This window comes from Merops nubicus, unplaced genomic scaffold, assembly GCF_000691845.1.
Source record: "Merops nubicus isolate BGI_N331 unplaced genomic scaffold, ASM69184v1 scaffold17351, whole genome shotgun sequence".
NCBI lineage: Eukaryota > Metazoa > Chordata > Aves > Coraciiformes > Meropidae > Merops > Merops nubicus.
In genome coordinates this window covers 2,104-15,501 of record NW_008586451.1, presented here as the reverse complement: position 1 = coordinate 15,501, position 13,398 = coordinate 2,104, and the positions used below count along the sequence as shown (strand labels likewise).

Below are 13,398 nucleotides of genomic sequence, written 5' to 3'. Positions count from 1 at the left end.
ATCCCACGTTGCTCTGCAGAGCTTTCTCTGGGTCTCACAGAGATGGCCCATGGTGGTACAAAGGTGTTAAAGCAAAGGTCAGCTTGGCCAGGTCACTCCAACTCAGACACTGGGAAAGAAGTTGGCCCTGAGTGAGGTCTTGGTGTTACAAAGCCAGTTCAGAAACTCAGTTCAGAAGCCCAGGGTGGGCTGGAGAGCCTTGCAGGCTGGTCAGCTTTATACCCTGTAGCATGCTGGGACCTCTGCAGCACTGCTCTTGCAGCAAGGAGTGGGAATGTGACTGTCAAAGGCTGGGAACTAAGCCTCACTCACCAGAAGCAGCATGGAGCAGGTAGGTGCTGCCACAGCAGTTGGCAGGAGTCTGTTCCAATGGGGAGAGGAATCTGCAGGTGGCAGGAGTCTGCCAGTTTCTTCTGCACAGGAAGTTATTTACCCATCTGCAGACACCCTCAGCTTCTGATGCTGATCTCACAGCAGTCTTCTCTCTCTGGCAGAGCTGTGGGGTGGACTTTGAGGTGAAGGCTTTCTCAACAGAGAATGTGGAAGAGAGAATTCATAAGAGGTAACAGAATGTGTCTCTCTTTTGCCCTTCTTAAACGGGGTGGTGGTCCAGAAACACAGCTTGGTTGCTTGTTCAGCTTTGCCCCATTTATCTGTGGGCTTCTTGGGTGCTGGCACAGGTGAATACAGAATTCCTGCCTTTGCCAAGGGCAGAGTCCCACCCTGCTGTCCTCTGCTGCTTCCCAGGAACTCTGCACGCCTGCTCATCCGTAAGGTGCAGTATGCTCCAGAGAAGCCAGGGCCCCAGCCTTGTGCAGAGACCACCTGGCAGTTCTTCATGTCCAACAAGCCCTTACACCTGAAAGCCTGCCTCAGCAAAGAGGTGAGGGGTGTCCCCTGGGACCCTGGGCAGCAGGGGGGGGTGTCAGTGTCTTCTGCTCCACGTGGCAGCTGCTTTGTGTGGTACTCAGAAGGTCTCAGCCAAGAGTGACTTGTCCTGGCACTCCAGGGCTCTACTGTCACTTGTGTCAGGAGAGGCTCAGACTCTGTTACCAGCCACATTTGAGGCTAAATAACTCATGGAAGGAAAGGAGATGAATCATTGGGAAGGGTCATCTTGCCTTATCTGGCCCCAGCGTGAGGAGATTTAATCTGGAGGAGCTGGAGGGGGTTCTGGCTTGGCCAGAAGCCTCCTGACTGGATTTCTGAGCATCAAATTCCTTCTAGGTGTACTACCATGGTGAGCCCATTCCAGTCACCATCACTGTCAACAACAGCACGGAGAAAACAGTGAAGAAGATCAAAGTTCAGGGTATGGATTTACTGTTTCTTGGGATTCTTTGGGGGCAAGGAGACTGAAAGAGAGCCAAAGCCTGTGGAAGGCAGGGGGTGAGATTTGGAGGAGTTTCAGTACTGTGTCTCCATTGCACTTGGAGCTGTGGAACACAGTCTGAGAGACAAAGGATGAGAAAGGGAACAGAAGACAAAACTGCTGAGTGTTTTACAAAACCCTCTAGCAGAGGAGGCCAGTTCAGTGCTGCTTCTGGATGCACTGTCTAGTGATTCCCAAACATTTTTAGGCTAACACATCTGTCAGGCTTCAACAGACCTTCTTGGTCCCCAGAGTCTCCTCATCAGTGTTTCATTTAGAATTGCCTTGTAGTTTTTTGGGTGTTTGACCATAGAATATAAGCCACTGATTATCACAGACTCTTGACTGCAGTCTGCTTGATGATGGTGTCTCCTGAAAGCAAATGCTTGGGCTGTAGATAGACAAGAGATACCAGTGACCAGAGATAAAAGTGGGTGTGCTTAGAGAAGAAAGAGGGGGATGTTTATAATGGAAAGAGCAGGATCCTAAGGGGAACTGTGGGTTATTGACTTATCTCCAAATCAAAGCTGGGTGCTTTTCAGGGAAGAAGGACTTTGGCCATTTGTGTGCTCTTGGTCTGTCCTGGACAGAGTGACTGACCTGGGGGTCACTTCAGGATCTAAATGGATGGGTTTTCCTGCTGTCCTCCTCATGTTTTCCATTCCTGAGCCCCAGGGTGGGGGCAGCCCTGTTGTTTCTGCTGCACACACCCAACTGATGTCTCCTTTCTCCATTCTCCCTCAGTGGAGCAGGTTGCCAATGTGGTTTTGTATTCCAGTGACTACTACACCAAAGTGGTAGCTGCTGAGGAATTACAGTGAGTGAATGCTCTGCTTATCCCTTCTTGCTCCCTCCCAGCCTTCTAATGACCCTTCTCCTCAGTAATGGGACGTGCTCCTAGCTGTAGCCTGGCTGCTGCCTGCTCTTGCAGTGCTCTCCCCTCCCCTTTGCCTCATGTGTGTCTCCCACACCACCCATGCTCTCTGGATGCAGGGGTGCCCTTTTCACATAGCTAGCAGGGCCCCTGCACCATTTTTCAGAGAATGAGAAGGCTGCAGAAGAGGTTTGAAGAGCAGTTACCTACAGCAGGGGCTGTGGCACCCTCCCCAGTGCTTGAAGTCTTGAAATAGAGATGCAGCATTTTTCTGAAAGGTGCTCTTGTTTGAGTGGAGATGCTCTGGTTTGAGGTCAGTTTTTACACACCATTTAGTTTCTTCTGACCTTAGAAGGCCTATGGCAACCTTGAGCCTCTTGACATTGTGGAGAATTCTTGCTATTTTGCATGGCACTGGCAGTGCAGCATTGAACTTTGCTTTCTGAGGAGGGCTGGGCACACCCAGACACTTCATATTTTTCTGGTGTTTTGCTCTGTAGCTCAGGGGCCTGTTTTCCACTGGGTATTGATCTTCTCAACTAGGATTCATTCAGTCCAAAGTTGGAGGTCTGCAGCACAGTTTGGAAGAAATCTGCCCTATTCTGCAAGTGCTTGTTCCCCATAGAGGGGATTTTTTGGCTAGTTTGGATATAGACAACTGCATTTGGAGAGAGAAACTCCGCTCCCTTTGGACAGCTTTGTAACCTGTTATGAAATAGTCTGGGTTGGGTTTGTGATACAAATCAGAGTGTCTCCCTTTCTTCCTCTCACCTGCTGGTTATTTTCAGGGAAAAGGTGCAGCCAAACAGCAGCCTGACCAGGACACTGACCCTCTTGCCCTTGCTAGCAAACAACCGGGAGACACGGGAAATAGCTCTGGATGGAAAGCTAAAGGATGAAGATACCAACTTGGCTTCTAGTACTATGTGAGTAGAGTTTTTGATGGTCTCAGGTAGTGGAGGGTTATAAAGCAGAGGGGAGGATTCAGGAGACACTTCTATCAGGAGTTGGTGAGTGGGTCTCCACGTGGGTACATCTGAGTTGCATGACCCACCCTGTCGTGCTCACACAGGGTAAATCATTCATCACAGATCTGGAGAGGGGGTTGCTGTCCCTCAGGCTCCTCTGCTTTGTCACTTCCAGGAGAACAGGGTGTTCACCTAGCTCTTGCTCCAGCTGGGTTGTTGCTGTGCCACCTCACACTGCTCTCTGTTTTCTCTGGTAGCATTAAGGATGGAACAGACAAGACGGTGATGGGGATTCTGGTTTCCTACAAGGTCAAAGTGAAGCTCACTGTGCCAGGGTAAGAGTAACAGACTTTTTGCCACATCTGCCTAGACTTAAGAGAGGGGAATGTTGTGTATGTGACTGATGAGTGGGGAGAAGGCAAGACAGCCCACTCCAAGAGAAAGGGCACATATTGTAGAACGTGAGGCTCCCTCTAAAGCATAGATTGCCTGGAAATGAGTCTTGGCCTATTTGAAGAACTTTTCCTGTAGCCAGAGGGGTTGGATTACCTTCCTTAGATACAAAATGACTTTACAACTGAAGTAGGAACCTCTGGCTTGGATTGAAATTTCTTCTTTCAAGCCATTTTTGGTTTCAAGCCACCTATTTTATGACAACTGAAACTGTGTGAGCCTTTATGTTGGTGTCCTTGTTCTCCCAGAGCAGAAGGCAGAGACATCTGCCTGAGAGTCACAAGTACTGTAGCTCAGGTTCTGTGCTGAGCCACCTTTCTGGGAGAGGCTGATGTCATAACATGAGCTAGTTCCCACTATACAGTGCAAAACAGGGCAAGGATGATAACTCAGTTGGTGGTAATCACTGTTTACATTTGTCTTTCATTCATCTGTCCTGCTTTCTAGTACAAGAATGAGTCAATGATTTCCCTAAAGCATGGTAAAATGACTGCTGCCTTCTGTGGTCTCACAATTGCCCTTACCCTTTGGTTCTCAGAGGAGCCACACCCACCTCATGGTCAGGAGTTCAAAAGCTGAGGCTCTTTCTCCATGGGAAGGACATGAAAAATGGAAATTACCTTTTTAGAAGACAAGTTTATTTGGATGTTATGTTTTGTGGCAAGTAGAAAAGAGTACAGGAGAGAGGTGATTTCAGTAGTCCACCAATAAAGCAGCATTTGGTAGAGCACTGGAGTGGAAAGGCACTAAATATGCTTGTTTTTCTCCTTATATTGTTCTGTAGCATGCTGGGAGATATCACCTCCAGGTAAGTGTCAGCTTCCTTTTCAGACTGTGCAGTTGGAGTTGTTAATTTGTCTTTTTACCTTGTCCCTTGAGCTGATAGAAGAAACAATTCTGTGCATTCAGCTGTAAAAGTGAAGCAGTTCCAAAAATACCTTTGATTTTGTGTACATGCAAATGCATTCAGCACATAATAAACCCACCTTGTTAAAGTGGAGATGCTGTGGAGAAACTGGAGAGAAACTTGTTCAGGGGAAAATGATGATTAGAAAAAGATGAAAGAATGGGTGAAGCTGGAGTTCAGGGCTTGGGCTGCCCTGAGGTGGGAAGGGGATGGAACCAAGGGTGAGGGGAACTGTGGGTCTGATGCATTCTCTCTTCTCCCCACAGTGAGGTGGGCACAGAGCTGCCCTTTCGTCTCATGCACCCCAAACCTGAGGAGAAGAGCCCAGCAGGTCAGTTCTGCCTGGTGTCTGCCTTTCATTGCTCAGCTGAGAGCTTACATTGCAGGGCTTAGAGAGATTTGTTCTGCAAGAAAGAAGCCTTTAGACTCTACAAGACTCCAGTATAGGGGTTGCTCTGTGTGTGTGTGTATAGATATATAAAGTTTATATATATCAGCTTCATATATATAAAAAAGCTTTGAAGGCACAAAATACCAGGGAGGAGTGATGCTAAGATGGGAGAATGTGGAAATGAGTCATGTTCCCTTTTTGTCTTTCACCTGTGGAATCACAACTCAAAGCACAGGGGCTGGAGGAAGCACTGCACAGCTAAATCTGCTGTGCAAAATGTCCTGAGTGAAGCTGTCCCAATTCCCACCCAGATTCCAGCATGGCAAACAGGAATCTGGCACAGAAAACACAAGCATTGTAAAAAGCAAAACACTTTAAAAGTGAAGTGAAGAGGTGATAGGGACTCTGAGATCATCAACAGTCTTGTTCTCTTGATGTGGCATCAGCCATGGTCAGTGGTGTGGCCTTTATCCTCAGTGGGTCTCTGAGAGGAACATCTCAGAGGCAGGTCAGTGAATGGCAGTGTGGGAGCTTGAAAGCAGGGTAAGGAGCTAGCTTTACCCCAGGCATGCTGAGGCTTGGGACCAGATGCCAAAACTGCAGGCTGGCCTGAGCATCTGCTCTCCTCCCACGTCCTCAGGCCCTGACTCACTGCTCTCTGGCAGTGAACAGAAACTGCAAGGTGCTTGCTCTAAACCAGAAGCTCCTGTGCAGCATCTGAGGCAGCTATGGGACACAAAAGATGATGCCAGCCTTCCAGTGTGGTGGCTGTTACTAATGAGTCATCTTGTCCTGCCCTGTTTGGACAGAAGTTCACAGGCTTCAAACAAAATCCCATGGCTTCTTCTGCACTACTTTTGTTTTTCTATTCTCTGAGCCCAAACTTACCTAAAGCTGCTGTTTCTAAGGACATTGCCACTGACAGATGATGGTGGAACCTGTGAGAAGAGTTATCCTGAGATAGGTGCTTTGTGCTGTGCTGGAAGCATTAGAAAGGAGTCACTGAGTCCTTATTGTGCAAAACTATTGGAGGAATTAAGTGAGAGGGGTGAAGGAGAGCCTGGTGTGACCCACTCCACACTTGGTTGCTCTGGTTTGGAACCAGTGTTTCCTAGTTATGGATGTGCTGGTGTGGGCAATGGTAGGTTTCTGGCTCAATGGTTGGACTTGATGATCTTGAAGGTCCCTTCCAACCTAAAGGATTCTGTGATTCTATGAACTGCCCTAAAAGAAACTCTCATTTTCCCTGGAAAACCCCTGCTGTGAGCTGTGCCAGTGTGGCCTCTTTGTGCAGACACAGAATATGCTCACAGACGGTGGTTTTTGTGCATGTTATACCCCTGTTGGAGTAGTACAATAAGTCTAGGAACCACCTTCATGACAAATCCACAAGGCTTATTCCCTTCTCACCCCCTTTCTGCTATGGCCACAAAGGAGACAGCCCCATCACTGAGTAGCAGCACAGGACTCTCCACAGCCACGGGCAGCCCAAAGCTGCCTCCAGCTGTCCTGTGAGGTGGAAACTGGGTCCTCAGGGCTGTTCCATAGGATGAATAAGGTTGGATCCCCTTGGAGAAGCTGCTGTGAAGCACAGGCCTGTGTTGGTGTGTAGCTCATGCTGCAGGCCAGCAAAGCTGCTGCCATCAGAACACTGACATGCTGCACACTTGGTCCTGATCTCCCAGGGGTGACTCGCTGTGGGAGAGCTGCTTGGACAAGGGTCTTCTCCCTCTTCCAGTAACTTGTCCATACCGAAGCCTTTCCCTCAGGCTTCCCTGCAGCAACCCCCCTGCCCAGGAAGCTGGTGAGGGGCTGGCACTGGTCCCAGTGCCCCAGGAGCGATGGCTGCTGAGGGCCATCTAGTGCCTGTGGGGAGCCTCGCAGGGCAGGGGAGCTGGTGGGGCAGCCCTGCAAAATCTGCAGCTTCCCTGGGTACAGAGAAAGGCTTGAAAACTTCAAACGAGGATCATCCGAAGGCTTAGGCAGATGTAAAAAAATTCACACCAGTCTAAAAATGTAAAATTCTTACATGTCCTTTTTTTGGTGTTAACAATGCTGTGGCCCCCTTCCTATTCCTGAGGTTTCAGGCAGATAATTCTGGCAGAAGCATTTGAGATATCAGGGCAAATGGAAGTCAGCCAGTTCTCCCTTCTAGGAGCATTTCAAGGGGTGGCTGATGTACTCCTCTCTACAGCACACTGAGAAGGATGTGGGCAGAAGACTTTACAAGGGAAATGGAGAACTGTAATATTTCTCAGATGGCTTCCCCCAACACATCCTCCCACCACAGGCACAGCCCATGTATTGTTTGCTACATCAAAGTCTTCCAGGAGTTTGCTGTCAGAAGACAACTGTGGTTCATGGAGTTTACAGGTGGAAATCGTGGGTTTCTTACAAACTAAAATACAGGTAGCTTCAGGAGCTTGTCCCATGGGAAAGCCCCACAAATCTGAGAATTAATTTGAGAATTAGATGCATCCTCTTAGAAAAAGATCCTGTAACACAACTGAAAATGCCTCTGAAGCCTGCATAGCTGACTTAAACTGTGATGGAATGTGGTGTCTGAGCTCATTACAGGGAATAAAACAGCCTCCCATATGAAGCTGGTCAGCTAAAGCTCTTTCTGGCTTTCCTGGCTGGTAGTTTTCCATGCACTGTGCTTAATCACTCTTCCCAATTATAAGTTTGTGCTTTTAAAATTTTTATTCTACCACCTTAGCTCCTAAACTCTGAGAAATAACGTGCTTTTAATTAGTGAAATACCATCTCATTTGGAACAGAGTGAGTCAAGATTTAACTGCAGAGACAGAGCTTCAACAAACAGTGTTCAGACTCCCAAAGGCCCCAGAGGATGGGGCTGTTCTCTGCTGGCTTCTCCAGCATCCTCTGCAGTGGGTGTGGGCAGGGGTGCATGCCCAGGGAATTTTGAGATCACTCCTTATCATCTTTTTCCGTTCCCTTTTTGGCTCTACTGATGAGTCAGTAGTAACCCATTTGCTTACTGCACCTCCCTGCTCACTGGGGTGTCACTTCATCTTGATCCACAGCTGGGAGAAAGGGAAGAAGTCAAAGCAGCCCTCTCAGAGAGGTTAGAAAATGCCACGTTATGATTTATGCCTTGCAACGGGGCAATATCCTCTTCTCTAGCCAAGGTGATTCATGGCAAAAGTAACTAAACCAAAGAGCATCAGTATATTTAACCATGCAGGGTTTATTTGGGTGTAGAGAACCTCAGAAAGAGAAAACTTCTCAAGAACAGGGCTTCATTTTTTTTTTAGGGCCTAACTGGGGCAAGAGTGATCAGCTGCTGTGTGCTTTATTTCCCAGCAGATTGCTTTGCCCTTTGGATTTCTGTGTGAGCGAGCTCTGAAGCATTCATCAGTCAGTGAGAAGAGGTGTCAGGGTGCTGGCTGTTGCAGATGGCCTGAGGAGACAGGGAAGGAAAGACTTGTTACCTTTCCCTTCCCATCTTTATTTATAGCCTCCTTCTCTTGAGCTTCTCGTGGGCCAGCATTTGCATGTTATGCATGTGCTGCTTTTGCAACTGTTTTTGGCCCCATGTGGTTGCCAGGTGGTTATTTTTAGGAGAAGCAGCTCTTGCCACATTGGCAGCCTGTCTCTTCCCCCTGTTGACAAAAACGTGTAGAAATCTGTTTCTTTTCAAGATAGATTCAAACTGGGCCGTGTCTCTTCGTGCTTCCAAGACCTTCCCTGGTCAGCAATTAGCTCAGAAGCTCCTGCTGGGTTTTTCTCAAGGCTGTGGTCTCAGTGTGAGTTCTTTGGTCTGGGGTTTTCCTGCCTTTCTCCTCATGTTGTATGTTTTGTGGGCCTGTGTCTTGGACTGGCCTTTGTTTTGACTGTTGTTCAACAAATGGGCATTTGTCTGTTCCCTTGTTAAACTCCCAAAAAGGGCTGGTTTCACTAAACCTATAAATGCTTTGTCCCTTTAATGCTAAAGCCATTCCTGCCCTGTATTAGAATTAGGATTCTAATTATAAAAATTTCAGAAATTACTGAATTTTTCAAGCACTTGAATGTCTTGGAAAAACAACACAGCCTACTCCCTTTTTTTTTTTTACTCCCCATAAAGTTAAGTGAGGTTAAAAGCAAGCTTATAATGGTAATTACCATCTGCCACAGCTTTAATTAGATGGAATCCTTTCTGTGGCTGCATAACAAAACCTTAGAGAAAACCCTCTGCAGAGAGTGTGATGCCATTTTGGAACACATCGATCCTTGAGCACGGCCCCCTCTCATTCCAACCCTCAAAAAAGTGCTAGCATGCCAATTAAAAGGAGGAAAAGTCTACTCATTTTCCATTTCCTGAGAGTTTTTCAATACTATAATGTTAAATAAGCCACAGGACAGCAAGAAAACTATATGGAGTGGGCCTAACCCCTGCTAGGGTGCAAATATAGCTATTTAACAAGCACTATGGGATGTAGTAGCAGCCTGGAGGTAAAGTTACACATCTTTGAATGTAATCCTGCCTCTGAGGTAACATTACCTCATAACAGGCATTATTCCACTGCCACACTACCTGTGTGTTGCCTCAGCACTCATTTGTCTGACAGTCAAGTATATACCCAAGTGAAACAATGCCTGTTTGTCAAACCCCATTGATGGGTATCTCACTCACATCACTGGTGCCACTGTCCCTGTAGGAATGACCATGCTTCAGAGTGGGGAAAGAGAGCAGGCTATGGAAAGAACAAAAATTGGAGGAAAAATTAAATTACAACAACGTTTTGTGCTGGAAATTTTAGAAGTTCTAAATATTTCATTTTAAATCCATTTCAATCAAGCATGCACGCCCTGAGATTTTCCAGACTGCATCTTGGCTTCTGTGAGTAGAGGAAACCATCCTTTCCCAGTCTGGATAGACACCACCAAGAATGTCTTCATATGATCCATCCTTTGAGGCATTTTGGCATGTTGGCACACTTTTAAAGCTGACTTCTCCAGCAGTGACAGTTGCCAATTGTCTTGTTGATTTTAGTGCACATTGTGGGTGGGAATTCTCCAGGTAAGGAGTTAACCAGTCACTGAAGCATCCCAGATCCCTGGTGACTTGGGTAGAACTCATGGGATTTTTTTGGCTGGAAGAGATCTTTAAGATCATCAAGTCCAACTGTTAACCCAGCACTTTCAAGCTGCCACAAAATATGTCCCTCAGCACATCTACATATCTTTTAAATATCTCCTGGGATGGTGAATCCACCACTTCCCTGCACAGCCTGTTGCAGGACTTGACAACTGAAGATGATTTTCCTAATTTTCCAGCTTAAACCTCCCCTGGCACAACTTGAGGCAGTTTCCTCTTGTCCTATTGCTTGTTACTTGGGAGAACAGAGCAACCCCCTCCTCACTACAACCTCCTTTTGGGGAGTTGTGGAGGGGAAGGAGGTCTCCCCTTTGAGCCTCTTTTTCTCCAGGTTAAACAATCCCAGTTCCCTCAGCTGATTCTTGTAAGACTTGTTCTCTAGACCCTTCACCAGCTTTCCTGCCCTTCTTTGGACATGCCTCAGAACCTCAATGTCCTCCTTGTAGTGAAGGGCCCCAAACTGAACCCAGTACTCAAGGTGCAGCCTCACCAGTGCAGAGCACAGGGGGACAATCACTTCCCTTGTCCTGTTGGCCACACTATTTCTGCTCCAAGCCAGGATGTTACTGGCCTTCTTGGCCACCTGGACACACTGCTGGCTCATATTCAGCCAGAACCCCCCTCCCATGTCTTTTTCTGCTGGGCAGCTTTCCAGCCACTCTTCTCCAAGCCTGGAGTGTTGCATTGGGGTTTATTGTGACCTCAGTGCAGGACCTGGCACTTGGCCTTGTTGAACCTCATACTATTGGCCTTGGCCCATCAGTCCAGCCTGGCCAGATCCCTCTGCAGAGCCTCCCCACCTTCAAGCAGATCAACACTTGGTTGTTGTCTGCAAACCTACTGAGGGTGCCCTGAATCCCCTCATCCAGATCTTTGATGAAGATATTAAAGAGCACAGGCCCCAGAGCTGAGCACTGGGGACACCACCTGTGCCTGGCTGACAGCTGCATTGAAATCCATTCCCAACTCTTTGGGCCTGGGCATCCAGCCAGTTTTTTCTCCAGCAAAGCATACACCCATCCAAGCAAGAGTGGTGGCCCAAGTGTGCTTTGTTCCCTGACTTAAACTCATGAGAAGTAAGCCAGTAGAGTGACTGTTACTTGCTAAATATAAAGTAACTGTGAGAATAAAAAAAAAAACCTCCCTGCCTCCATTTCATCACTGCAATATGATCTGTTCTGCTTATTTTAGGCTGTGCTGAAACAGCTTCCAAGGAGTCCTGCTAGCAAGGAGGATTTGTTATGGTGGTGTTAGCAGAGATGCCATTAAAGAAACAGAAGTCCCAAAGGTGTCAAGATTTTGCTTAGGCAAGGATGAAATCAGTATTGCCTCAAGTGCCTCAACTCTCTGATGAGAGCCCACCTAGGCCCTTCTGTGTTCTGACCTAATTTGATTTTAAAATCTTCATGTTTGTTGAACAAGAACATCATCTCATCAGCTGACTGCTTCAGTTATGGTGGCAGATGAATTAAGGTTAGCATCATGGCATTGTCCTCTCAGAGCAGACACGTGTGCACGGATGTCCCTCAGCTCTGAGGGCTAGCAGGCACAAGTGGGAGACTCTCCCCTTGTTTCTCAGCCCTTCCCATGTCTTGGGCAATGCTGCTGTGGTGCTTTTCCATTTGGGAGAGGGAGTTGTTGCTTCATCAGGTGGCTGTGTGGACATTCTGGGAGTTGCTGGAATGGTCCTTGCATCTCTGCAAATCCCATCACTTGTTTTCTCTTGTCAGTGTGTACATTTTTTGCTGGTTTTAGCATCTGCTGTTCTAACTGCTTGGTGTGTCTTTTTCCTCCTTTACTGCATGCTGATAACTGCAGGGTAAGTTTCTTTTAATATTTCACATTCAAGCCTCAGTGGTGCATGGACTCTTTGAGAACTACTCAAAATTTTCCCAAAAAATCCCAAGGGTTCACAGAGAGTACAAGCTTAAATGCAAAGTGAAGTTACTGTGGCTTGACAAGTGGCTGCTGTCAGCTGAAGAGCAACGAGTGACCACGTTTTGCCTCACAGTCTGAGGGAGGGATGTCTGTGGTCAGCTGCTGCTCTGCAGCTCTAAGTTCCAGGAGCTCACTAGGTTTGACCATGTGCCCCTGTTGTAGTTCAGAAGGAATTAGGATGAAAGTTTTCAGATTTCTAGACAAAGACCCTTTCAGCCTGCAGACTACTCAGCTAGCTGATAAATATTTAGCTGGAATGGACTTGATCTGCTACAGATGAAAACCTCCTCATTTTGTGCCCTGGCTTGCTCAATCAGCTGCTTTTCATACTAGCTAGAATGCCACCAATGAAGATGGTGCCTGTGGGAATGGGATCCAAATCCCTTTGAAGACAAAGGAAAAATTACCAGAGTCTGCTCTGGGCTTCTCTTCTTACTCCTCTGTATTGCCTTTAGTCTGCTGGTATTAAAGATTGCTGACATCATTTTGAAAGACCTGTGTTCCTTCCATTTCAGTGAAGCAGAGCTGGTATTTGAGGAGTTTGCTCGTCAACAGCTAAAAGATATGCTTGATGATGAAGATAAGAATATGCCCTCAGCTGATGAATAACTAAAAGAACAAGCTGCCAGAGAGCCTATGTAGTCTGGCATCAGTTAGAAATTTAGGAGCTAGGTTACTAGTAAACTGTGTGTTCTCATGTATGGTCTTCAGGGATCAGCCCTGAGGTCAGTGGACATAAACCCATGAATCTCTGTTGCTTATTAAAGTTTTCAGCTCTAGAGGAACGTAGCAAACTCAAAACCTGATGCTTGCTCGAGCTGGCAGAGGAGAACAGGAAGGCTGCCATGCCATGACTTCTGCTTTGAGGGCTACCTAATAAGAAGGTTGGTTGCTTTCACCACTGGTGATGGTTTGTGCAGCCTGCCTAGAGTCACTTTTGGTGTCAGAGTCCCTGGCTTTGAAATGCATGGGAACCAAGTCCTGGGCTGACAGGCTGGCTTGTGGCCTTGGGTGACTCACTGAAGTTTCTCAGTGGACTCTAATAAACTGATTTGATTTCCTTTGGTTGCTTTTATGCTTATGCTGTACCAGACTCATTTAGTGAATGTCATCAGTGCTTGCACTGTCCCTCCTCTGTGTCTTATATCCACTTTCTGTACCATTAAATGTCTTGCAAGTCATCTTCCACAGAGGCTATGATGCTGAGATACAATGTTAGCTTTCTAGCAGTATTCTTAACAACCACATTATAAAAGATGAGAGAAATGTCCACTGTCCATGAATTCCTTAACAAAGCTCCCTGTACCCTACCCCAGAGAACTGCTCGTCCAGACTCCTCTTGTATTTAATCTAGTTTCCTGTCTGCAACAGTGCTTCAAAAGAGGGTGCAA

General features: G+C 47.0%; 1 protein-coding gene across 1 annotated transcript; it reads left to right on the top strand.

The window, feature by feature from the left end:
• Positions 1 to 322: 322 nt before the first annotated feature.
• LOC103780960 (S-arrestin-like) lies at positions 323 to 12,566 on the top strand. The gene is made up of 10 exons (XM_008948664.1): positions 323 to 331; positions 495 to 562; positions 748 to 883; positions 1,228 to 1,312; positions 2,117 to 2,189; positions 3,035 to 3,172; positions 3,472 to 3,549; positions 4,452 to 4,475; positions 4,841 to 4,905; positions 12,523 to 12,566. Exons 1-10 carry the CDS (start codon positions 323 to 325, stop codon positions 12,564 to 12,566), a joined length of 720 nt encoding a protein of 239 aa, XP_008946912.1.
• The last annotated feature ends 832 nt before the right edge of the window (positions 12,567 to 13,398 follow it).

Coding starts and splice junctions, on each gene's coding strand:
- LOC103780960 (XM_008948664.1), top strand. Junction 884..1,227: donor AAGCCTGCCTCAGCAAAGAG/GTGAGGGGTGTC, acceptor AATTCCTTCTAG/GTGTACTACCATGGTGAGCC. Junction 2,190..3,034: donor GTAGCTGCTGAGGAATTACA/GTGAGTGAATGC, acceptor GGTTATTTTCAG/GGAAAAGGTGCAGCCAAACA.